Here is a 25,532-nt window from a genome sequence, read left to right as displayed (position 1 = left end):
AGAATATGCAAGCATCATATGCGACCCTTATCAGAAAGGATTAATCAATAAAATTGAGCGAGTGCAAAGAAGGGTACTCCCGAATTCATTCTGTGACAGAAATGCTGCAAGAACTAAACTTACCCACCCTTTTGGAATGCTGTCGCATAGCCAGACTAAAATTCTTGTTTTTGCTTTCTCGAAATACATTTAACTTTGATGTAGCGCAGTACCTCATTCCACGACACCTCCGAAACATACGAAGCAACCACCACAGAAACTTTCTAATCGCCCAATCTCGGGTAAACACGTATGCATACTCTTATTTCCCTAGAACCATAAAAGACTGGAACGATTTACCGGAGGCTATACGGGATTGTGAAACTTTAGAAAAATTTGAATCCAACACTACGAAATATTTTCTGAGTAAATCTTCATGAATGTCAACTCTCTTTCTCTTGCGATTGAAATAATGCGATTGAATGTAGCTAATCTCACATATTTCATGTGAGTTGTAAAATTTAGTATTGCAATGTATAATACTGTGAAATAGGTGATGTCATGTATGTATGATGTAAGTTGGAGAACAAAATATCGTAATGTAAATTTTCCTTCTATCGCCTATGCATTGCTGCTTTATGTTTGACACGATAATTATATGTCAGATTTTTTTTTACTTTTTCACTTTTTATGCATACTGACACATTATGAATTCTAGAATATATGTATTAGCTATACGTTGCTACGTCATGTAAACAATGATTGATTTCTGTCATATTTGTACCCCACCCCTGTAACGGCCCACTCGGCCAACAGTACCTGAAAATAAATAATAAATTACACTGCTGTGGCGGTGGCGTCAGCCTTTGCACTCTGTGACAAAAAACCCCCGAGTTACGCTCGGGGAACTGTGACAAGTTCCCCGAGCTAAAGGAATACTTTAGTGGCCAATGCTTCCGGAGCGACTATGAAGTCAAAGAAGAGGTGAAACGCTTCCTTAATGGGTTGGCGGCGGAGTTCTCTACGACATTGGGATACTGAAATTGGAGCACCGTCTACGAAAAGGCATAAAAAAAGATGGCAGTTATCTCGAAAAATAGGGCAAAGTGTCTTCTTTCCAACGATGTACATGGCTGTGAGAATAAACAATGTTGTCTATTTGTAACATTGATGGGAACCTTAGTTCTGGATCAACCCTCGTAGAATCAGCTCGTGCAAGACAACTTAAATTGGAGATAACTGAAATAGGTCTTTGTCTGGAAGCGGACAGTGTGATCACGAGGTGTGGGTGTTTTGGCTTTGCAGCAACGGAGCCCTCACGAGTGGGTGGCACTGTCCTGTTGCCCAGACCCAGATAAGGAGCACCCGCTGACTGATGCTGTGGCTGAGCCTGGCCTCTTGCAGATCTGGGACCTTGGACCCTTGCAGCTGAACAGGTAGCACGTTTTGCTGTTAGTCCTAAAGGGGCATCACTGGAGCCAGTTGTAGTCGACTTAGCTCTGTGGGTAATTTACTGCCGTGAGCATGCTTGTCAAGTTTCAAAACGACTTCTTTTTGGACGAGTTGGTGCTTACATTGCTTAGGTACACTTGACTGGGGCGCAAAATACATTTCATGAAAAAGGGGTGTAGAGACGTCCCTTTTTCACAAAATGTATTTTGTGCCACAGTCAAGTGTACCTTGTCCAGTTTGTTTGCGCACACACTCAGAGCTAATCTCCTGTGCAGGCACAGCATCAAGTTGTTCTAGTAACGATGGCAAAAACCACTAGCTTCACTTGTATGCACTTTGCTCATTGACAACTGGCAGCGCACATTCCGCTACACAGTGGGCTAACACCCTGTTTGAAGTGGCCATTTCTACAGTCATGTCTCACTACAATGAATCTCAAGGCACTGTTAAAAATCTTTCGTTATTTTGAAAAGTCATTGTAGTGAAAAAATAAAACACTCGCACTAAAATCATAAATGCAACCAAATGAGTCACCTCCTTTGCTGGGTATACATCCGTGATCGCGTTATTCTGTAATAAGCGCCAAAAACAAACACAAAGTATTACGGGACGAGTGCATGTTTATTTGAAGAAGAGTGTGATATTTGCCTGATGGGTGCAGCTCCACCGCTGCAAGACAAACTCTTCAAAGTGCGCATCCTTCTTATGCACTTCGAAACATCAGTGTTAGATACCGATTCTTCGCGTTGGTTTGCGCGCTGTTTCAACATCATCTTCGGTCTCGTCATCCTCGTTGCCGTTTCTTTATGGATCTATAGCAACCGCGCCGAGCGAGCGTGCTCGGCGCTCGGAGTCCACGTTCGCATTGTGTGGTGTTTACTGTGCGGTCACGGAGAGTGGCCTGGGAACTCGAGTTACGGCGGCCGGGTCGGCCGGGTGTTGTAAACGCAGCCGCCGGGCCGAAGCTACGCCAGTCGCCCCGTTGCTGCTGCCTCGTTCGCCTCGCAGCGCTTTTGCTTAAATATACGAGTTCTTATTGTAGACGTGCCTTTGTCTTTCTTTACTTGTGAACACGCAATATCATCGCGCAACCAACGACCTGGACGTCTACAAATTGGTGACCACGGACTATCGAAATTTTTACAAGCATTTTCCTGGCTGCGACGACGATGGAAACCACCGGCGATTCCAGACCAGCATCCCCCGACCCTGCAGCGACGCAAGCAGTCTCCGCCGTCTCTTTTCGGCTTCCGCAATTCTGGCCTGCTGATCCGTCTCTCTGGCTGGCGCAAGTAAACAGCCAGTTTGTCACGGCCCGGGTAACGACTCAGACATCAAAATTCCACCACGTGGTGTCTGCGCTTCCACCGGAGATCGTCAGCGAAATCAGAGACCTCATTCTGGCCCCACCGGAGACGAACCCCTATGAGAAGTTGTCGGCCGAGCTCCTGAAACGCACTTCGTCTTCAGAGAGGCAGCGTCTCCAACAGCTGCTTTCTGCTGAAGAACTAGGCGACCGTAAGCCTTCACAGCTTTTGCGCAGTCTTCAGCAGCTTCTTGGTGACAAGGCCACCTCGTTCGATCAGGACCTGCTACGAGAGCTCTTCCTACAGCGCCTGCTTTCGACCGTCCGCATGGTGCTCGCCGCTGCAGCGGACTTGTCGCTGGAAAAGCTCGCGCAGCTTGCCGACTCCGTGATGGAATTCGACTCCCCAACTATGTCAGCGATCGCGACCACTTCCACAACAATTGAGGCATCTCGCCCTTCACCACCAGATCTGCACGCCCTACGCGACGACTTTCGCAGCCAGATCAAACAGCTCTCCGCTCAGATAGCTACCCTGTCTGCGCGCTCTCGATCCTCGTCACGCCGCCGCTCCACTTCCCGCCGGCGCTCCTCATCACAGTCTCCGCATCCCGGCGAGTGTTGGTATCACCGGACCTTTGGTGCAGCCGCCCGAAAGTGCTCATCTCCCTGCACTTTCTCGGGAAACGCTCCGACTCACCACTAGAAGCGGCGAGTGGTGGCGGTCCAGCAAGCAGCCGCTTGTTCTTCGTTTTGGACAAGACATCAGGGCTCCGTTTCCTCGTGGACACGGGAGCCGAAGTTAGCATTGTTCCACCCTCACCCGCATTCCCGAAGAATCGCCGATCTGCACTTACGCTGCAAGCCGCCAACAAGACCACCATCATGACTTACGGTGAGCGCGCTCTCACGCTTAACATTGGACTCCGTCGCGTTTTCCGTTGGGTATTCCTCGTAGTGGACGTGTCTTACCCAATTCTCGGAGCGGACTTCCTTCGTCATTTCGACCTGCTCGTGGACATCTCCCGCAAGCGCCTTGTCGATGCTAAGACACACCTAACGGTGCAAGGTATAGCGTCAACAACCGGCATCACCGCAGCTATCAAAAAGCCATCTTCGTCGGTGTACGAACAGTTACTCGACGACTTTCCAAGCTTGCTTCGCCCGTCCAATTTTCTGCGCCCAGTGAAGCACGATGTTACCCACCACATTGTTACCTCAGGGCCACCTGTCCATGGTCGTTCACGACGCCTCGCACCAGATCGACTCAAGGTTGCCCGAGCTGAATTTGATCACATGCTCGAGCTTGCCATTGTGCGACCTTCATCAAGTCCTTGGGCTTCTCCGCTGCACATGGTGCCCAAGAAGTCCCCAGGTGACTGGCGACCCTGCGGCGACTACCGCGCTTTGAACAACGCCACCATTCCTGATCGCTACCCACTGCCTAACATCGCAGACTTCACAGCACCACTGCATGGAGCAACCATTTTTTCGAAGATTGACCTGGTCAAGGCGTATCATCAGATACCTGTCGAACCCTCGGACATTCCCAAGACTGCTGTCATAACACCTTTCGGCCTTTTTGAATACCTGAGGATGCCCTTCGGGCTCCGTAACGCCGCTCAAACATTCCAGCGGTTTGTAGACACAGTCACCCGAGGCCTGCCGTTCTGCTTTGCGTACATCGATGATCTCCTCATCTTTAGCCGCAACGCAGACGAACACCTTTCCCATCTTCGACAGCTGTTCGAACGCCTTGCCGAGTACGGCCTCATCGTCAACAAAACCAAGTGTACGTTCGGCGTGCCTGAACTTGACTTTCTCGGACACCACGTTGATTGTCATGGAATCCGGCCACTCCCTTCCAAAGTGCAAGTTGTTCGAGACTTCCCAAAGCCAACTTCATTGCATCAACTGCGCGAGTTCCTGGGACTGATCAATTTCTATCGGCGTTTCATTCCCCGCTGTGCTGACCTGATTAGACCCCTTACTGACCTGCTTCAGGGTAAGAAGAAGAAGTGTACTTCCATTACGTGGTCTGAGAATGCATCAAGCTCCTTTGAAGCAGTTAAGACAGAGCTCGCAGACGCCGCCCTGCTTGTTCACCCAACACCAGACGCTCCACTCTGCCTCATGACCGACGCGTCGGATGTGGCAGTTGGAGCCGCCTTACAACAGTTCGTTGACGGATCGTGGCAGCCTTTGGCATTCTTCTCGCGCAAGTTGTCACCCACAGAAAGCCTCTACAGCACTTTCGGACGTGAACTCCTTGCTGCTTATATAGGTGTGCGCCACTTAGGCATTTCCTTGAAGCCCGATGTTTTTTCATCGCCACGGATCACAAGCCGTTTACGTTTGCCATCAAGTCTGCAAGCAGCAAATTTTCGCCCCGTGAGAGTCGTCACCTCGCTTACATCGCGGAATTCACAACCGATCTCAGGCATGTGCAGGGATCTGCGAATGCTGCAGCCGATGCGCTTTCTCGCCTGACAGCTTCCGTATCTTGTGCCGCAGCGCCGGCAACTGTCGATTTCAGCGCCCTAGCGTCAGCGCAAGCACAAGACGAAGAAATCGCTAAACTTCGCCTATCCCCTGGAACACTCAGGTTTCGTGAAGTAACCCTTCTGTCCTGCACCGTTCCTATCTTGTGCGACATGTCTACCGGCAACCCTCGACCAGTTGTTCCGAGCGATTTCCGTCGGGCTGTTTTTGACTCCTTGCACACCCTTTCCCATCCTGGCATCCGCGCTACTCAACACCTTATCACCCAGCGTTTTGTCTGGCCGGGAATTAACAAAGACGTTCGTGCTTGGACCCGTAGTTGTTTGCAGTGCCAGCAGTCCAAGGTTTATCGCCATACGTGCTCTTCGTACGGCACCTTCACACCGCCTTCAGAACGTTTCGATAAAGTTCATCTGGACATCCTCGGACCATGGCCTCCATCGGATGGAAACACCTACCTGCTGACATGCATTGACCGTTTTACTCGGTGGCCAGAGGCGTTTCCCATTCCCGACATCAGAAGCGAAACAATCGCTAAAGCTTTTGTATCGGGTTGGGTGTCACGCTTTGGCGTTCCCTCTACAATCACCACCGATCGCGGTCGACAGTTCGAGTCTGCTCTTTTCAAGAAGCTCATGGTTTTGCTGGGAAGTTCGCGGATTCGCACAACAGCATACCACCCCATCGCTAACGGCATGGTCGAGCGTTTTCACCGGACCCTGAAAGCATCCTTGAAGGCGCAACCCGACACGGTCAACTGGACAGTTTCACTGCCACTTGTTTTGCTTAGTCTTAGGACGACGTTAAAGCAAGACATCAAGTGTACACCTGCCGAACTGACCTATGGTTCACCGCTCCGCCTTCCTGGAGAATTTTTTGATGCTTCAACTACCTCGCCTTGCCCTGATCCAACCGAGTATGTGGTGCAGCTGCGCTCCGCTATGCGCAGTCTTTCTGCCCCACAACCTCGCGTAAAACACAGTGTTCCTACCTACATCTCTCCTGACTTGGAAACGGCGACACACGTGTTTGTGCGCCGCGACGCAGTCCGAAAGCCTTTGCAGCGCCCTTACGATGGACCTTACCGCGTCATCAAGCGCCATGAGAAGCTCTACACGCTTGATTTGAACGGTCGTCATGATACCGTGTCTATCGACCGCCTTAAAGCAGCCATCGTCGAGGACCCACTGCCCCGTGGTATTCGAGATTGCGCCACACCTTCCGCCTCCGTTCCCACCACTTCATCGCACTCTTCACCCCCTCCCACCACTGCAACCAGGGAGCGTCGATCTGTATCGTTCAGGCTCCTTCCTTTCAGCGGGCTCCTTCACTAGCGGGGGGCCTATATAGCAACCGCGCCGAGTGAGCGTGCTCGGCGCTCGGAGTCCACGTTCGCATCGTGTGGTGTTTACTGTGCGGTCACGGAGAGTGGCCTGGGAACTCGAGTTACGGCGGCCAGGTCGGCCGGGTGTTGTAAACACAGCCGCCGGGCCGAAGCTACGCCAGTCGCCCCGTCGCTGCTGCCTCGTTCACCTCGCAGCGCTTTTGCTTAAATATACGAGTTCTTATTGTAGACGTGCCTTTGTCTTTCTTTACTTGTGAACACGCAATATCATCGCGCAACCAACGCCCTGGACGTCTACAGATCTTATCAGTCATCAGCTGAGCCAACGTGCACACTTCGTCGTTGCACTGTTCGTAGGGCTCAAACATTAGTGAAGCAGGCATGCGAAGTCTTTGGCGGCTTCACCCCATCGGTCACTTGCGTCGCATTTTTCACTGTTGCCGCGTTCTTTTCATGCTGCTTCCGGAGCTCATCGTGGACATACAACCACCAAGCTAAAGGCGAGCAAAACAGCCGTGCAACAAACGTACAGACAGAGCTACCAAATGAAACAAAGGCAACAAGGTGAAGCCTGACACAAAAAAACAAGTACAAGCAATGGTGATGGGGATAAGGCTGTTGCACATTTAGAACAGGGCAGACACATAGTGAAATAAGGGGACGTTCTGATGATGATGATAGTGGCACGTATGGAGCTGGGCATTGTTTACACTGCCATGAGTAGCTTTTTAAATTCGCAATTCGTTATTTTGAAGGGTTCTTGAAATACAAGGGTGATAAAATTCGATACAATATTGTGAAACATTCAGTAGCAGTGAAATATTTTTACATTAAACCAATGGACAATTGGAGGGGGATTTTCGAAATAGTCGTTAATCTGAAAAAATCATTCTGACATTCGCTATAATGAGATCTGACTGTATTTCATTTCACTAATTGCACCATTCCATAGACTTCGACTTCAGAATGACCGTCTCTGGTCTCTGATTTTCAAGTAATACAATCTCAATGTAGCGAGAGTAGTAGTCTGCAGCAAGCCTTGCATTCAATTAGTTCCATGTGCCAAGTACAGCACCACTCATGCACAGTGCTCAGATCTTTCTGAACAATTGCGAAGTCAGTGGTGCTAGTTATTTTACCGTAAATTACGCAATCGTCTGCAAATAAACAAATATGGGGGAGAATATTAGTAGGCAAGTCATTTATGTGTACGTATTAGAAATAGCAATGGCCCAAGTACAGAGACTTGTGGCACACCAGACAAGGCGTGTGTTGTAGGTGACGCTGAGTCATTTGCAAAAGCGAACTGAACGCGATTAGTCAGGAAGACTTCAATTCATTTAATTATAGCAGGGTCGATGTTAAGCACTTGTAATTTATGTAGCACTGGTTTACTTTGTCAAAAGCCTTAGCAAAATCAAGGGATGCACAGTCAGTAAGAAGACCAGAATCAGTACTATTATGCAAATCACTAGTTGAGTATCACATGAAAATGTTTTACGAAATTCATGTTGAAACGGAGTAAAAGCTTTTATTCTCAAGAAAACGTGCAAGGTCTGAGCATATGACATGTGGCATTATTTTGCATGGTAGTGATGTAAGTGATATTGGTCTATAATTATGCGGCTTAGATAAAATGGGATGACTTTTCCTTTTTCTCCAATCTATTGGCAATGGTCCAGGCATAAGTGATTGAATGAAAATGCATTCTAATATAATAGAAGAGTATTCCTTAGTGTTCTTAAGAAATTTAGAGTTTATTTTCATCAACCCCGCAAGAAGAAGACAGTTTTAACTTGTTGATTATGGTGCGAATACCAGGAGAGTTCAATGTAATAGGCTCCATTGGAGAGTGGTTATAATTGACAAAGTAGTGGATAATCACAAATCAATGTGCGTGAAAAGGAATCTACGAATGTGTCATTTAAGATAGCTGCGCAGTCATTATCAGGCACTGAAGCGCCAGATGGTGTAGTAAGCGATATTTTGTTTCCATCTTTTTGCTTAACAATATTCTGAAAAAGTTTCGGGTTAAGTATGTTAGAATGAGTATAAAAGGTGAATTTGGTTGTTGACAGGTGTTGTGCAACAGCTTCTTTTTACCGCTAAGCCGCTTTTTCTTGTTGTTTAGTCGACTAAGCTGGACATGAAAACAAGCAGCTGAGCTGCTACAAGTCGTAGGGCAATAAATGGTTTCTCGAATTTTTTTCTTGAATATACACCAGTTCGTTTTAGCAGTGTGTTCGAGATAGTAAGATAGAAGTCTCCCATGAAAATAAGCAGTTCAGCATTTATAGCTGTGTAGTTGCCTTTCTTTTAATCTCTGGCAGTTTTTGAGCTGTTACGTTGGGAAGGTCGTGTTATTGTTAGCGCGGAATGCAAGGTGTCGTGATCACTTAAACCTGGTAAGTGCATTATGGATGAAGTGATATCAGATGATGATGTTAGCGCTGGGTCAAGAAGCGATAAAGTATCATAAGGGTTACACGTGTCGGTAAAGCAGCTGCCTGGAAGAGACCAAAGCTGACAGGTCCTTCAGACAACAGCCACATCACTACACCAAGAAGTTCCTTTGTTTGAGGCGCTGCACTGCCGCAAACACCCGGACGGAGCGGATTGCTCGTAAAGCCGATCGTTATCTTCCCTGTAGTAGCGGCGACAATGCTACACCGCCGAGGTGATTCTAGACACATGATGCCCGATCCCTGCACCTGGAGACTTAGGCCAAGAGAGGGCTGCATGGCGTGTCACTACTGCGAGCCCCCTTCTCTGGCTCGCTTCAGCCCAGTCACAAAGCTTTTCTGTGAATCATTCGATGCTCGGGAACCGAGGTCTTCGGCTTTGGCGCCAAACAGTAGAGCTTGTCTTGTGTAGTATTTCTTCTTCTGTCTCGTTTTTTCGCGCCGTAAATTTACTACGAACGCTTACCAACTAGCCCGGCTTAGCACTCTTTTAAACGGTAGAGGTTCGGTCGTAACGGCATCCTCACTTGCTCATGGTGAATATAGCTCCCAGCAACGTGGTGGCCTGTGTGGCCCTCTTTTGGAACAGACTCTGTGCGACGAAAGGCCGAAGTTCTGATGACGCTCAATGGTTTCCACATCTATTTGAGAAGTGCGAAGGCACACTAACACACACCAGCAAGAATTTGTGAGTGAGTGTGCCTTCTGACAAAAATTAATTAGCGCAATACAAACATAGCACACAAGGGACAAGCACTATTTCCAACTGTTTATTCCACAACGTCGTCATGAAACATATGTATACCTTTGGCACATGCGCAGACCCGGTCAATGAAAAAACAAGAAATGAAGATAACAGGTTTTCTATCGCATATACGTGTCGATGAAGCTAAATTCATTCGAGTGCAGAGTGACGGAAGGTTCGCTAACGCCCCCCGCCCCCTTCTTCTTAATGTGAAATGCCTCCAGTAACAAGCGGACTTGTTCATTGCGGCTTTTGCCAAGAATCTTTGCCTCGCGAAACAATGCCTCACAACCACAAGAACTAGTAAAAAGAGCCATTGCATCACTTTGCCTCGAGTCTGTGCTGAAGAAATCGTGCCACCACGAGATGCAACAGAGCTTTGATGCACAAGTATCGAAGCTGCTGGTGGCAGGCTATCCGCCCACAGTGATCTCAGCAGTTGATGAAAGCCTGTTGCAGAAGTGTAAACAACGCATAAACTCAGACGCCAGTGACTTCACCCAAAAGAAATGTGCCCTAGTAGTCGTTCCTTTGTACATAAGGTTTCGCATAACCTCGAGAAGGTTGCAAATAAGCACGACGTTGGGGTGGTGTTCTCTGCCCCCAACAAGCCCACCCGATTTTGCCCTCACATAGCTGCAGCGAAAGCAACAAGACGAGGATGCCAAAAAAAGCACCTTTCGCCTTATGTGTAATGCACCTGCGGCGTAGTTTATGATATACCACTGTCCTGTGGTAAAAGTTACATCGGTCAAACCGGAAGGTGTGCGAATGACCGTTTCAGAGAGCATGCCCTGAACATAAAAAAGAAGGAAAGAATGCACTTAGCAGATCATGTGAGTTTTTGTGGTTGTGAGGCACTGTTTCGCGAGACAAAGATTCCTGGCAAAAGCCGCAATGAACAAGCCCGCTTGTTACTGGAGGCATTTCTCATTAAGAAGAAGGGGGCGGGGTGCGTTAGCGAATCCTGCATCACTCTGCACTCGAACGAATTTAGCCTCATTGACATGTGTATGCGATAGAAAACTTGCTATCTTCATTTCTTGTTTTTTCATTGACCGGGTCTGCGCACGTGCCAAAGGTATACATATGTTTCATGACGACGTTGTGGAATAAACAGCTGGAAATAGTGCTTGTCCCTTGTGTGCCTTCCTTGTGTGCTGTGTTTGTATTGCGCTAAGTAATTTTTGTCAGTATGCACCAACTAGGCCCCCAAAAAGTCCTATGGAGTGTGCCTTTGTCCTTTGGTTATCGCTGGTTTTTCTCATACCAGTACGGACTCCTGACATAGCAGGGAGCACATGTTTCTGGCTAAAATAGGGAGAAGGGAAGGCTCCTTCCTTGCCACCACGGTAGTGGCCAGGCTTATTTCAATGACCTTCTGTTTAGCAAGGTAACAGTTAGGGCCAGTTGGTTTTCCATTTTTGCTAAAGTGGCCTAGCGTGAAGCAAGGCGGATGACCTATCAACGACGAAAACGAGTGCTTACTTCCAACTAAACGTTGATTGTTTCCCACACACATGGGAAAAGCAGAAAGAAGAAGGAAGAACAAAACAAGGAAAGTTTATGGAAACACACAAAGGGACCCCTCTCACATCGCTGGTGTCTTCCAGGAATTCTAACTACCTTTGCAATAGGCATAAGGCTGGCTTGGCATGGGCATTCCTCAAGTACTACACGAACACCTCCTCTCCCGACCCCCTCTCATGCGCAGCCAGCGTCTGCCATGCATTAGCCACGCAAATGGGCAAGATGTGAACGTGATGCTCGAGTCACCCTGCGCTAATCAGCTGTCATTATATAGAGCGGGGGACGTGTGCCCTGCTGCTTCACCAGGGTCAGGTGCGATGGAACGCGCAGGCGCATACGCTGCAATGTATGACTGGACAACCCGTTTCTTCAATTTCTGACAATGTTGGCATGCTCACGCAGACGATCATTCAAGTACCTTTCAGGTCTGAATGTGCAGCATGAGACGTGGGTAGGAAGCGATTAGCTCGTTTCCAAAAAGGTGGGAATTAGGTAGCCGGTTTCACGCTCAGCGCAAAGGGCGAAGTGATGGGTGCATTTCTCGCCGCAGCGCCCTAAAAAATTCTACGTGTCGAAAAATTGCTGTCCCCCCCCCCCCTGGATCCGCCACTGCCCAGGTTCTGATCGTGTTGTATATGATATGTTAAGACACATACCTCCCGAAACGCAGAAAACTGTCCTGTGCCTGCACAATGCCATATGGTTTTCTGGCGAGATCCCTACTTGGAAAGAGGCTATTGTGATTCCCATTTTAAAGCACGTCAACGATCCATCCTCCATCACAAGGTATAGGCCTATTGTTAAAATATAAGACGGTGGCGCAAAATGGGACAAGGACGAAACAGGAAGAAAAGATGTATACAAGCGCTGCGCTTGTATACGTCTTTTCTTCCTGTTTCGTCCTTGTCCCAGCGCACACGTCTCTTCTCTTATATTTTAACTATGCACCATCTAGCCCAGCAACAAATTTTATAGGCCTATTGCACTAACAAGTTGCCTCCGTAAAATTTTTTTTTAAATGATCAACGACAGACATTTCCTGGAATTAAACAAATCGCTTGATGCACATCAGTGTGGTTTTCGCGAGGGTCGATCCACCACTGACTATCTCGTACGCATTGAGGCACAAAGCTTTCATAGCCACGAACAATGCTTTCTCTCTGTGTTCCTCGACATGGAAAAAGCGTAAGGCTCAACATGGCGGTTTGGAATATTGAGAGACCTGTCCCACTTAGGTGTACATGGTAGAATGTTAGATATAATAGAGAGTTACTTGTTGGATCGTACATTCCTTGTCTGAGTGGGAAATGTTCGATCACGAACATTTGTTCAAGAAACAGGAGTACCACAAGGTGGTGTCCTCAGTTGTACGCTTTTTATTGTTAAAATAAATTCTTTGCGGCGGTACATCCCATGCAATATATTTTATTGCACGTATGTTGATGATGTACAGATAGGATTTAAATCGTGCAATCTTGCAACATGTGAGGGACAGGTTCAGCCTTAGTCCTGTGGTGTTGTCGTTTTGGGTTTGTTTACCTTGCCGTTGCTGTTTTTACTACTCGGCCCTTTACCGACCCCCGGCACACAGCACCGCTACCATTGGCCGTACGCGCCGAACACCACCGTGGGTCCGAGCACTGCGAGCTGCATGCAGGGTGCTGCGTCCTCGTTTGCCGTGTACTGTTCGCTCTGCTGCAGGCGAGAGCTCCGCCCATCACCGTGAAGAGATGGCGAGTCCACGCACGCAGCGAGGGAGACCCTAGGTGACACTCTTCAAATTAGTGGTTTAATACTGGGATTTTAGTACAGATAGATCAATAATTCGATACACCCAATCGTATACGTAACATGATTATACAGGACACCGATTAGCTAATGCAAGTTACAAAGTATATCGATTAGTGACCGTGGATGACACGCCTATAAAACAAACAAACAAAGAACCAAGTTTGGAGAGCCGACCTACCCTTCGGCCAGCGCTCCCGTGATCTCGCACCCCAGAGCAGAAGAAAGAGAACAGACATATGAACACGTGAGAGAAACATGCGGTGCACGATCGCAAGGCGCTGCCTCAAGACTTCGAGACCACAGAAGGGAGCACGCGCCCGAGGCCGGGGCCCCGACGCGACGACGTAACCACCGGCCGGCAACGAAGAACAAATAACAAAGGTTCGCCGCCGGCCGGAGAGGCCAAAACGCATACGCACCCTCCGATGTCCCGAAGTGGTCCCTGCGAACCCCGTCTCGTGCCCTTGCTTCTCGGGCGAGTGCGAGCAAGGCCCGAATCCCACCAAAATGAGGTCAATGGGACACCGTGTTTAACGTTTTATGGGCAGGGTGGCAGCGAGTGAGGGCGATTTATAACCAGCTGCCACCCGTCCGGAGGAGAGAGAATTCTCCAAGGGAAGATGGCGTCGAGCAACTGGTGCGGACGCCTGAATTCCCACAATCCACAAAAAAGCACCTGCGGTGCCATTGTCTATCAGCCTGCGACACCAAGCGTCTTGAAGATGCAGGACCCTGTCCAAGAACTGAGCATTCACTTAGTTCGTAACCATTCGCCTACAGGTGCCTTTAGGTCGAGCCCTGAAGAAAGCCTTTATATTGAATCGAACGAGTGGTCACTCCACTCGCAGAGATGCTACATATCCTTCGTGTGCTTTCTTAAGGTGCAGGCAAACAACGAACACCCCTCACACTCTACTTTCAATGGTTTGTCCAGTTTTTCCCTCTTTCACAACCGTCCGGCCCTGAAACAGCCCTGCTCACTTTGTGTGAGGGGCTCAGGTGAGGAAAAGGGTGTGCCACTTCTCGAACACGGTTTGCTGGCTCCTGCTGGGGCAGTAGCAGCTTATAGGCTGTCGTGTATCTTTCGTGGAAGTTAGAAAGCACACGCCTGCTGTGCATATTCAGATGTACTTCCTCGAACTACAATACAAGTACTCTTACCCTGAATTGTACACAGACGCATCCAAATCTCGTGCTGGCATGTTTTATGCTGCGATCAGCCTATCATTTTCGGATGTCAGTTCTCTGCACCCTAGCACAAGCACCTTTACCGCAGAGGCCTACGTGATATTGTCAGCCGTTAAGCACCTTGAAAACTTAATACACCAAGGGCACGCAGCACGGCCTCTCAAGCGAGGCCAGCTGCTGCGGTAATTTCACTTACCTCAGGGCCCTTGGCCTCAGGAGTGTTTATGCTACCCCCACAGTCTAGTTTAGTATCGCGAGCACTACTAATTCGTCCTCATCACACACATTTCACGTCAATCTCATGATTTTAGCAATAGTACGCACCTTCAGTGTGAAGAATTTTAGGCCCTTACACAGCCGCTTAGCGTCCTCATTGATTGCATCCTTTACCCTGATCTCTGGCCACCACTGGCCCTTGCACCATGTAGTAGCGTCATTATTGTTTGCACCGTGTTAAAAAAAAAAAGCTCTCAACTGTTGACTAGCTTGATGCTCTTCATAATGCTTTCTTTTTTGTGCCTGCAGGAATCCGTGTGGCATGTCACCACCACAGCTGGGCCTCTGCCTTGCGCATGACTTTGGCTTTGTGGCTGGCTTGGATTGGTGCCCCTCTGGCTGCCACCAGCAAGGGAGCCGACTAGGCCTACTGGCCCTTGCCTGTGGAGATGGCTGTGCTCGCATTCTCAGGTGTGCTTTCTAAAATGCATCACTTCACAGAGCTGTGCTTTGATGCTTTATGGAACATACCATATTCTTTGCAGTTCTCTGTTGAATGTCATGATTCACATTAGTGGCAAGAAAACAGCGTTCAATCAGGGGCATGTTTTCTTCACCATGCATAGCTGCCATTTGAGGTGACAGCAGTTCACTAATTTTTTATTAATGCTTACTGATGCTGTGAGTTTGCTCAATGTCACAAAACGACTTTTTCTTGCACACTTTGAAATTTATCTCTATGTCAAACCATTCTGAAAAATCATGTGCCACTTACTGCTTCTTGAGTAGCCCCAAAAGAAACTTGTCAGATTGAAATAACAGAGAGCTCAGCTAGTTGGTAAGTATTCATTCTAAAAAGACAGGGCGTGCACAAACACGGACACAAGAAAGAAGTTACGACACCACAAACGCCGACTAACAACTGAACAGACGCACAACGTCAGAAAAGAAAGAAGGCACGAAAACTTATCTGCGCATGCCCATGCAATAGGGGAACCTATCAATCCGGCACGCGTGGGAGTCTACGTGGAAGATAACTGTAACCGCATTTGATTTCATCTTTATTCAAGTTAATCGATGATTGGCTCACACATGCGCTACCACTATTCTCGATATGCCATGCCTCAATCATCAGGCACGTTTCTTCATTCCTATGCTGGTACAAAACTGCGCATTCATTGAATTTTCGCATGCACTTAACTTTCAACAATGTAAAGATAGATTAGAAGGTGAGCCTCCGGTTAACGATCTCTTATGTTCCAGTAATCTTTCTTATGTTCCAGTAATCTTTTCCCTTTCAGCCGCAGCTGAAAGGGAAAGGCACCTGGCAAGTCACTGTATCTAGTTATTTGAAGAACTGCTTAACCTCTTTGAGCTTTTTGAACCCTTTTCATATGCATAATACTCACGCACTAGTTCAGTTCCTCTCAGAGGAAAACCCCGGCGGTTGTAAAGCTTTTAGTATGGATTAGAGGTGCGCACGGGCTCCGGGTAGCCCAAAATAGGGCCCGCGGGGGGCCCGCGGGCCGGGCTCGGGCAGGCCGACGTATTTTCACCTCGGGCCCGGGCCGGGCTCGGGCTACTTGGAGTTTTATCGGGCCGGGCTCGGGCCCGGTGCGAAGCCCGACTCAAGCCCGAAAAATAGGGAATGAGCGGGCATTGTTTTCCAGCACGCATACAGCGCCTTTTCTGCGACTGCCCTTTACCGCTTTTCCTTTCCATTCGCTGCTTTAAACAAAAGAGGAGCAGGCAAAACACTGCCTCTGTTGCACTCCGACAAGCAGAGAAGTAACACCACCTCAGCTAGTGATGGCGCCACGCGACTGTTCGCGCTAGATTTAAGGCCAAATCCCATATGAGTGAAAATGCACGCGACAGCAACGACCGACCCGACGTAGATCGCCTTCGCGCAGGCTGATGCTTGCATGGGCATACCCCATACACGTGACGGCATTGGCGAGCGAACTCCATTGTTGCTGGCATGAGGCTGTCTACTTGGATAACAAAAGTGCCGCTCTGTCGCAGGTATGCAATGCAAACAAAATATTTCTTGCATGTTGGTACGTAAAACGTTTACCGTTGTCTTGCAGTATTTTTTATATGCACGTGCAGAATCATTACGTTATTTGTTGGTGTACGGCTGATGCGCTTAGTACGTCTCTGATGTACATCCGGTTCGGGTGTTTGGTGACTTCCGGGTGATGAGCGACAGTTTCCATATGTGAAAAAGCTGAGCGATCGCGCGATTTCGACCACGCAATACATCGTGCTAACGGCCCGTTTCGTTGCTTGTCGCTGTCGCGTGCATTTTGGCGCATATGGGGTTTGGCCTTTACTCGTAACTAGAGCGGTGCGAATAGCAAAATTTTGGGTGCGAAGCGAATTCAAATATTGAAGTGTGAGTGCGAATCGAATAGAATATTTTTCGATATTTCTAGAATATTTTTCGAATACTTCGAAGCGAAATTGCAGAAAAAAAAGTTAGAGAGGATTCCTAAGCATATTCTTATGAGATAGCAACATGAAAGTGTTTCTTTTCACTAGGTTGATAAAGCACTGGTGGGGTGGTGTTTCATAGTTGTCTCATCAAGAATGAGGCAATGCAGAGGCTGAATTCTATTTATGTACATGATTTGGTGCATCCAAAGTGTTGCCGACAACACTTTACACGTGATAGGCAAAGATGCCATTTCCTCAGCCTCTCCTCCTCTTTCAACTTCTGTGGAAGCCCAACTGATGTGGCGCACAAGGGTGTGCTCCCTTCAAGTCCGGAGTTCCAAATCTGCCTCGTAGACATCGATATATAAGAACATCTGAAATTTTGGATGCTAGAAAGCTTCGGCTTCCGATTTTTCAGACGTCCTGCCCAAGTTTCAGGTCCAAAACAGCATTAATTAAGCCCCCACCTCTGCCACATCTTTCATCTCCATCTTGGAGCCAGCCATAGGCATGCGCAGGGTTCCCCATCAGGGAGGGCAATGGTTCATCGCAGCGCCCCCCCCCCCCATCCTACTAATCAACGTATCGGGCAGATGTTGCGCCCACCCCCCTCCTGGGTGACTAGAAGGGTCAATGTACGGGGCAGATATTGTGCACCTCCTCTTAGGTGATTAGGGGAGGCGGCCGTCCCCCCCTGCCCACCCCTGTGCGTTTTGCCTATGGAACCAGCATTTTCTTGCGTTAATACATTTGCGACCGTAGCAGAGCTTGAAAGGCAGCTTTGCCGCAATGCGGGGGTGTGATGAGGTGAAGCATATTGAAAATCTAGGGACCACTTCCAATCGGACGTTGACTGTGTCTTGGCAAAGTTCGACTGTAATGGAGCTTGAATGGCAGCTTTGCTGCAATACGAGAGTGTAATGAGGTGAAGCGTATTGAAAATCTGAAGGGGTCACTTTCAATCGGACACTGACTGTGTTTGTTTTTGAGAAGTTCGAATAGTTCGAATAGTAAGATTCCAGTGCGAATCGAATCGAATAGCAAACACTATTAAAAAAATATTCGAAATTTCGAATATTCGCACACCTCTACTCGTAACTACTCTACGCGAACTCTGGCAGCACGCAAGAAGAGTGGATGTGACTCGCCGGCTGTCTCGCGTTCCGTTTTTTCCTCTGCCAGCCAAGCCCGGTAAAAAGGACAATAAAAAAATTCCCTTCATTCTGTGAAAAAAATCGCTCGATATAGAAACGCATTACCTGCTCGTTCAAATGTCCTTCAAAAAGCTGGGCCGGGCCGGGCCCGGGATTGTGTTTTCGTACGTCGCACCGGGCCGGGCGGGCTCACAGCCCTTTGCCGTCGGGCTCGGGCGCACCTTCGACAAAGTCAGGGGGCCCGGGCCGGGCTCGGGCTTGGAAATACGGCCCGTGCACAGCTCTAGTATGGATATTGAAGACCTTTATTACTCCTTGCCGCATGAAGACCCGTTAAAATGTGTTAATGACTGTATTAACGAACAAGGGCACAAGACAGTTTTCACCGATAAATGTGGTGTTCCTACCGGGGCTTTTCTAGAAATTCTTTCCATGTATTTAAAGTCTACACTGGTAGGTTGGAAGGAAGGCATTTCCGTGCAGAAATCAGGGATATGTATTGGTTCTAAGTTTTCTCCGGTTCTTAGTGATTTATACCTTAGCAAGATTGACAAACTTTTTGGAAGGCGCCTTAGGTACAGTGGAACCTTGTTAATGCATACCTCCCGGGAACGCCGCATACTACGCATTAAATGGTAGTACGCATTGACCACCGAGTAAAAATTTGCATCACCTCGCATACACCATCGCCGCCAGCAAAGAAATAAATACAGTGCCACAGCAAATATTGCATATAATACCCACTGCAAAGCCTTTTCTTTCTTTTTGCCAAAGTGGAGAAAAGATTCTGGTACTCTCGCACGACCGTCCGATAGTGCCGATTGCACGCGGTGGCGACGCCGAGGAGCATTTCGGAACTATTACAGGGTCCGGTATATGCAGTGACCGACATAGCAACAGAACGGACAGTGTCGGCTTTCCGCGATATATGTGTGTGCATCTGTACCGCGATCTGCTACTAAACAAAAACTGACACAGTTCCAGGGAAACGCGGTACAGCTGCGTGGAGCCGATTGTCTCCTGGCTAGTTGCGTGCTGCGCGTTGCCTTCTCAGCTCACGCCATCAGTGCCGGGCTGCCTCATGTACTACCGCACGCGCGCATTTGTCGTGGAGTGGTCTTCGTACCCACTTCACTCCAGACTGTGCACAGATGCATCAGGTAGCTTGTTGGGTTAACGCGGCGATGACAAACTTCCTGCAAGCGATGCGAACTCTGCGACGCTCTAGCGGTGCTGGCAGCGGACGGAAGCGCGCTTGGGTGGTCGCCTAATAAAAGCGTGTTTGGGTGGTCGCCCAATAAAAGCGTGCAGTATGGTTACAACAGCGCTACGCTTGCTGTATTGTACACGTGCGTTTAGCGTTATAGCGTTAATGCAACGAGGTTTCTCGTCACCCACGACCAGCAACACTCAACTCCACAACAGCGAGCTGCTTTCATTTCTACAAAGCGGCGCACGCTTGAACACGGCCCCGCACAACGAGGCGGCAGCGATCGGCGGCCCAGCGCATTCAGGTTGTCACCTATTAAAAGCGTGCAGTAGGCTTAAAGTAGTGCTGCGCTGCACACGTGCCTGAGCAGATATCTGAAGATACTTATTGTGGTAAGGTTGTCGGCGATAAGTCATGCTGGTGCGTTCATTGGTGGCCGCTGCCTCACCTTCGTTCTTTTTCAATGCTTACCCGCAAAGGCGTCGTCGCAATTGCGCGGAAGTCGGAATCAGTGATCGACCGATCTACGCACTTCTCGAAAAGACTGAAAACCTTTGCCGGCTCGTAGTGGCGTCAGGAAGCTCAGCATTGCAGTAAATTTTTATGGCACAAAACGTTATCGCGGTACGCAGGGTATGCACTAACCGGTAGGTGTAGGGCTAAGCACTACGGCTTAAGTGGTCAGCGAATGCATTAGGCTCTATGAGACTCGGTCGGGGATTCGTCGCAACTACGTTTTAACCGTTAGTACGTTTAAAGCGGGTACGTATTAACGAGGTTTGACTGTAATTCTATTATTAAAGGTTTTTCGCTATGTGGACGATTACTTGATTTTTTGTAGTGGTGAGGACTTTGAAACCGTGATAGCCTCAGTGAGCGAAAAATTTGAATTAAATGGAGGAGGGCTGAACTTTACTGAAGAGTTGCCTCAGAATAATGGAATACAATTTATAGACATTTCCTTAACGTTTCAGAGGAACCACATATGCTGGCATATGTGGTTCCTCCTAATATTCTCCTAATCTTCGAAACCGCTGTTACCGTATTTACTCGAATCTAGGCCGCCCTCGATTGTAGGCCGACCCCTGAAATTCACAAGGCCAGAAAAAAGACTTTTGGCTTTCAGAAACATAAATCCTGCAACACTCAGCTGTTTGAGCTAGTTACCGATTTACACAACTCCATCAATAAGTCATTGTTAATCGATGCAATTTTTATTGATTTTTCTAAAGCGTTTGATCGCGTCCCTCATCAGCGTCTTCTAACAAAACTACGTAGTCTCCGGCTTGATAAAAAAACATTTCAGTGGATTGAAGGCTTTCTGACTGAAAGATTTCAGTGTGTTAAAATCGACTCCTACATATCCAAACAGACGCAGGTCAAGTCGGGCGTTCCACAAGGGTCAGTTTTAGGGCCGCTGTTATTTCTAATCTATATCAACGACATATCAATTAACATGCAGTCTACCGTACAACTTTTCGCTGATGACTGCGTAATATATAATGAAATAGCCAATCAGAACGACATTTCAACCCTGAAATCTGACTTAATGACACTTTCCCAATGGTGTAGCAAATGGCAAATGAAAATTAATGTTGAAAAGACCAAGCATGTTGAATTCGGTCGAGATGCCAATCAAATCCCGAATATATACCTCATCAACAACTCTCCCGTTGAAACGGTATCGTCCATTAAATATTTAGGTGTTATCCTGCATTACAATCTTAAATGGAACAATCATGTAGAATTAATTACCAGCAAAGCATTTCGTAAGCTTGGCATTTTAAAACGCCGTCTACGTCTGGCTACTTCAGACACTAAACTTCAGGCATTTAATTCACTCATTAAACCATCCCTAGAGTATGCTTCTAACATATGGCATCAAGCATACCTTACTCACTTGCTGGAGTCCATTCAAAGTAAAGCCGCTGGGTTTATTGCTTCCTGCTATTCACGTTTCATAGTGTCTGATCCATAAAAACAACCCTTGGTGTTTTACCGCTCGCAACACGCAGAAAATATTCGAGATTGTCCTTCTTTCACAGCATTTACTTTACCTATAGTCCTTTTTCACTCAAATCCATCCATCCAGCCGTAAACATTTCGACCCAATGTGACCACGATCACAAGGTACGCCCACTATTTGCTCGCACTAAAAAATACTTACACTCTCCTTTGGAGTTGTCCATAAACGAGTGGAACGCCCTTCCGCGTACCATTGCAAACATTAAAGAATTAACTAGTTTCCAATCAGCCCTACTATCTTACCTTAGTGAGCAGTCATTCTAGAACTAGCTGAATTGTCTGTTTCCAAATTTTCATTTATTCTATGTATTGTCTGATTCCAGATTTTTATTTATTCTATGTATTTTTTTTTGCTAGATTGTACTATATATTGATCTCAACTATTGTACTCTACCCAACCTTGCATTACTGAACTGTGTTTGCCTTTGTTACATTGTATTTGCATTATGTTTGCTTGTTACTGATGATGAACGAACTTTATTTAATTAGCAGAAAGATCCCTCTCCCCCTTTCAGAAGGGGGGACCCAACCTAGACGTCGGCCATGATCCCGTGGGCCCTGGCAGCGTCTTCGGCCTGCCGCACTAAGCGTGCTTGTAATTGTGAGTCGGAGCTGAGGAGCGCGGCCTTCCGCCCACGCCCGTCTGGGAATTCGGCCCTCGTGGGAGCCTCCGGGCACGCCCAGAGCATGTGGCTCAAGTCCGCCCTATTATTGCAAAATTTACACTTGTCCGAATAAAGTTCCGGTGCGCAGCGGTTCATCGTTACCGGACTAGGGAACGTATGTGTCTGAAGTAGGCGCCACGCCACCGCCTGTCCTTTGTTCAATGATGCGTGTGCTGGAGGATAAATTTTCCTGCTGAGCCAATAATGCTGCGTGATTTCTCTGTAAGTGGTCATCCTTTCAAATCGAACACGGCAATCCAGAGGCTCGGTCTGTGAGTCCTCGAGCTGTCTGGTGTGCAGCCTCATTGCCGGGCAAGGAGGAGTGAGCTGGCGCCCAGATAATATCATTTGTTCGCTGGTCTTTGTGTTCAGCCAATATTCTTAGTGCGATTTTTGATATCCGCCCTCGTGCAAAGTTTCTCACTGCCGTCTGCGAATCGCTGATGACTACTGTAGTTGAGGTGGCTGCTATGGCCAGTGCAATGGCTGCTTCCTCCGCCTCTTCTGCGAAGCTCGTTCTTACCGAACCGCTGACCTTATGATGTCCTTTGTAGTCCACTACGGCTATAGTCATGTTGTCATTTCTTTTGTATTTGGCCGCATCGACGTACGTTGTTTCCGGGAAATCTTTTAAGTTGTTATGTATATTTTTCGCTCTTTCTGCTCTCCTTGCCTGATGATGGTTGGGATGCATGTTTTTTGGTATTGGTAAGATTACTAAGCATTTCCTTATCTCGTAAGGGATATCCTTTTTGAAGCCAAATTGATTTGTGTAGTTTATGCCCAGTTCCTCTAGTATATTTCTGCCTGTTTTACTTTGAGTTAGTCCTTCGTATTGTGCGATTCTCTGAGCTTCTATGAGCTCTTCTGACGTGTTGTGCAGCCCTAATTCAAGTAATTTCTCATTAGAGGTAGTTATCGGAAGTCCAATCGCCTGTTTGAAAACTCGTCTAATGATTCCTTCGATCTTTTCTCTCTCGGCCACTTGCAGTCTGAGGTACGGAATCACATATACAATACGACTGATGACAAAAGCCTGTACCAGTCTTATTTTCCTTCATGCCATAGTGCCGGTTTGCAATTCTTTTGATTAGGCGCATAATTTGCTGCGCACTGGATTCAAGTAACCTTATCGTTTCTCCGTTTTGCCCGTTCGAGCTGATTCGGAGCCCCAAAATTCTTATGCTTTCGACCGTAGGTATTTCCTTGTCTCCAATATAGATTTTAATATTAGGTTTATCCTTGTTGCTTTTCCGACCTCTACATGTCGGGTTGTAGAAAAGGAGTTTGGATTTTTCTGGTGAGCATTCTAATCCCTTATGAGCGACATATTCTTCTACAATGTTTAGTGCTGTTTGTAAAGTTTCCTCTATGTATCCGTCACTACCTCCTGCTATCCATAAGGTAATGTCATCCACGTAGAGGCTATGGTGGAGTCCCGTAATTTCCTTCAGTCTTGTAGGGAGACCTATCACGGCCACGTTAAAAAGGAAGGGGGATAGGACTGAACCTTGCGGCGTTCCTTTGTTGCCTAGACTGAACTCTTGGGATTCTCTCTCGCCTAGTATTATTCTTGCAGTCCGGTCAGTAAGGAAGTCTTTTATATAATCGTAGACTCTTTTTCCTACCCCTAACTCTTGAAGAAGTATAGCTTTATGTGATGTATTATCGAAGGCCTTCTTATTTCGATTATTTGATGTTTAATCTTAAGCATAATGTGGACAGTTGTGCCCTGAAGCCCAGCATCGTATGGGGAAAGAAAGAGCTCCTTGTCTTCCATATAATTTGTCAGGCGAGTTAGAATGACATGCTCTAATAACTTTCCTATACATGATGTCAGGGAAATAGGTTATCAAGATTTAATTTCTTGCCTGGCTTGGGAATCATTATTATTTTTGCCGTTTTCCATTGTTTTGGTATCTGACCTTTTTCCCAGCACTCGTTCATATATTCGGTGAGGGCTTCGATGGACTTACCATCTAAATTCCTAAGCGTTTTGTTCGTGATTCCATCGGGACCCGGGGCAGATGTCGTATTCAGTTTCATGAGTTCCGATCGTACCTCGGCCTCTATTATGGGTCGGTCTAGAGAATCATTTTCTTTGCCTTTGTACGAACTTAATTGCTCTTTGGTTGTATCCCCAATGTATTTCTGCTTCAGTTCTTCGGTACCTTTGTATTTGTGTAGAAGGATACTTAAGTTTTGTCGTTGGGCTGTCTTGCTCGCATCCGAGTCTATCAGATATCTTAGGAGGTTCCACGTTTTGGAGAAACCTATTTGTTTTTCCATCGCATCACACCTCGCCTCCCATTGTTGTCTGCACAGTTGCTCGGCGTATTTCTCAATATCTTTACTGAGGGTGACAATCTTTTTTCTAAGGCTTTTGTTTTTTCCACCTTTTTTCTAGGCTCTTCTTTGCTTCCCACATATGTAGGAGCTTACTGTCTGTGTTTTCTAGTCCTTCTGTCTTTGATATGGTCTTAGTTGCCATTTGAATATTTTGCTTAAGCTTTCCGAGCCATTCATCTAAGTCTTCGATGGCATCACTTGCTTCCCTCTCCCTGATTTTTCTGAAACTATCCCATTCAACCATTTTTAATGCTCGGCCTTCCCTTTTACGTGGGCCCGCTTTAAAGGTAGTCTCGATAATGTAATGACCGCTGCCCATATTTTCGTGTGTGTTGAGCCAATGTGTTTCGATTATATTCTTAGTAAATGTAAGGTCAGGAGAGGTGTCCTTGGATACGCTGTTTCCGATCCTAGTTGGGAAAAGGGGGTCGGTTACTAACGTGTGCGTCAATCCAGAGAACCTTTGATATTTTCCTTATCATAACCCCAGGCCGCATGCGATGCATTGAAATCTCCTACTATAACAAGTGCTCGGTTTTTTGTAATGTTTATCGTTTTTCTGAAAAGTGACCTAAATTTGGTCTTTTGTCTAGGGCTGCTATATACATTTAAAGGGGTACTGACACAAAATTTCGCGGCCGAGATATCCTGCTGGATCGATTCCCGTGTACGTGCGTGTACCATCTGCAAAATATCGGCAGCGAATAAAGCTTGGAAGGTATTTTATATGAATTTTGAAGTTCGCGAGCTCGATCCAGCGTTATAGGCCGCACCTAGTGCATTGACACCCTCGGAGGTGACCCGAGGTGACCCCCCTACTTCCCCTACGTAACCGTTGCAGCCGGTACAAGTTACGATGACGTCGTAGCCGCCATTTCTGTTTTGACGCGCTTCCCGACGGATCGCTCCTCGCCAGCGGGCCAAACATGAAGTGATTCGCCACGTCGAAAATTCCTTCGATCCCCGCCGCAAGAAAATCGTCGCCATCAGACGACGATGAGCCCGACGACGACAGACGGCGCGGAAATGCGTCACTGTTCTGTGTGCTCACGTGACCGAGCGTTTCACTCGCTAGGTGGTGATAGTTGCACCCGGTGGCTTGCCGTTTTTTGGAGCTCTGTCAAACCAAAACTGAGTCTGTGTCGGTAATGAGGACCTTGTAATTAATTATCTG

General features: G+C 47.5%; 1 protein-coding gene across 1 annotated transcript in view; it reads left to right on the top strand.

Annotated features, from left to right (window-relative positions):
• Positions 1 to 25,532, top strand: part of LOC119382310 (general transcription factor 3C polypeptide 2) — a 370,071-nt gene that overhangs the window by 107,587 nt on the left and 236,952 nt on the right. Inside the window, exons 7-8 of the mRNA XM_037650013.2 lie at positions 1,285 to 1,415; positions 14,826 to 14,987. Coding sequence (XP_037505941.1) covers positions 1,285 to 1,415; positions 14,826 to 14,987 — 293 coding nt within the window. The remainder of the gene's footprint in view (positions 1 to 1,284; positions 1,416 to 14,825; positions 14,988 to 25,532) is intronic.

The sequence above is a fragment of the Rhipicephalus sanguineus genome, chromosome 2 (assembly GCF_013339695.2).
Source record: "Rhipicephalus sanguineus isolate Rsan-2018 chromosome 2, BIME_Rsan_1.4, whole genome shotgun sequence".
Classification (NCBI taxonomy): Eukaryota; Metazoa; Arthropoda; class Arachnida; order Ixodida; family Ixodidae; genus Rhipicephalus; species Rhipicephalus sanguineus.
This window is presented reverse-complemented; position numbering and strand designations above follow the sequence as displayed.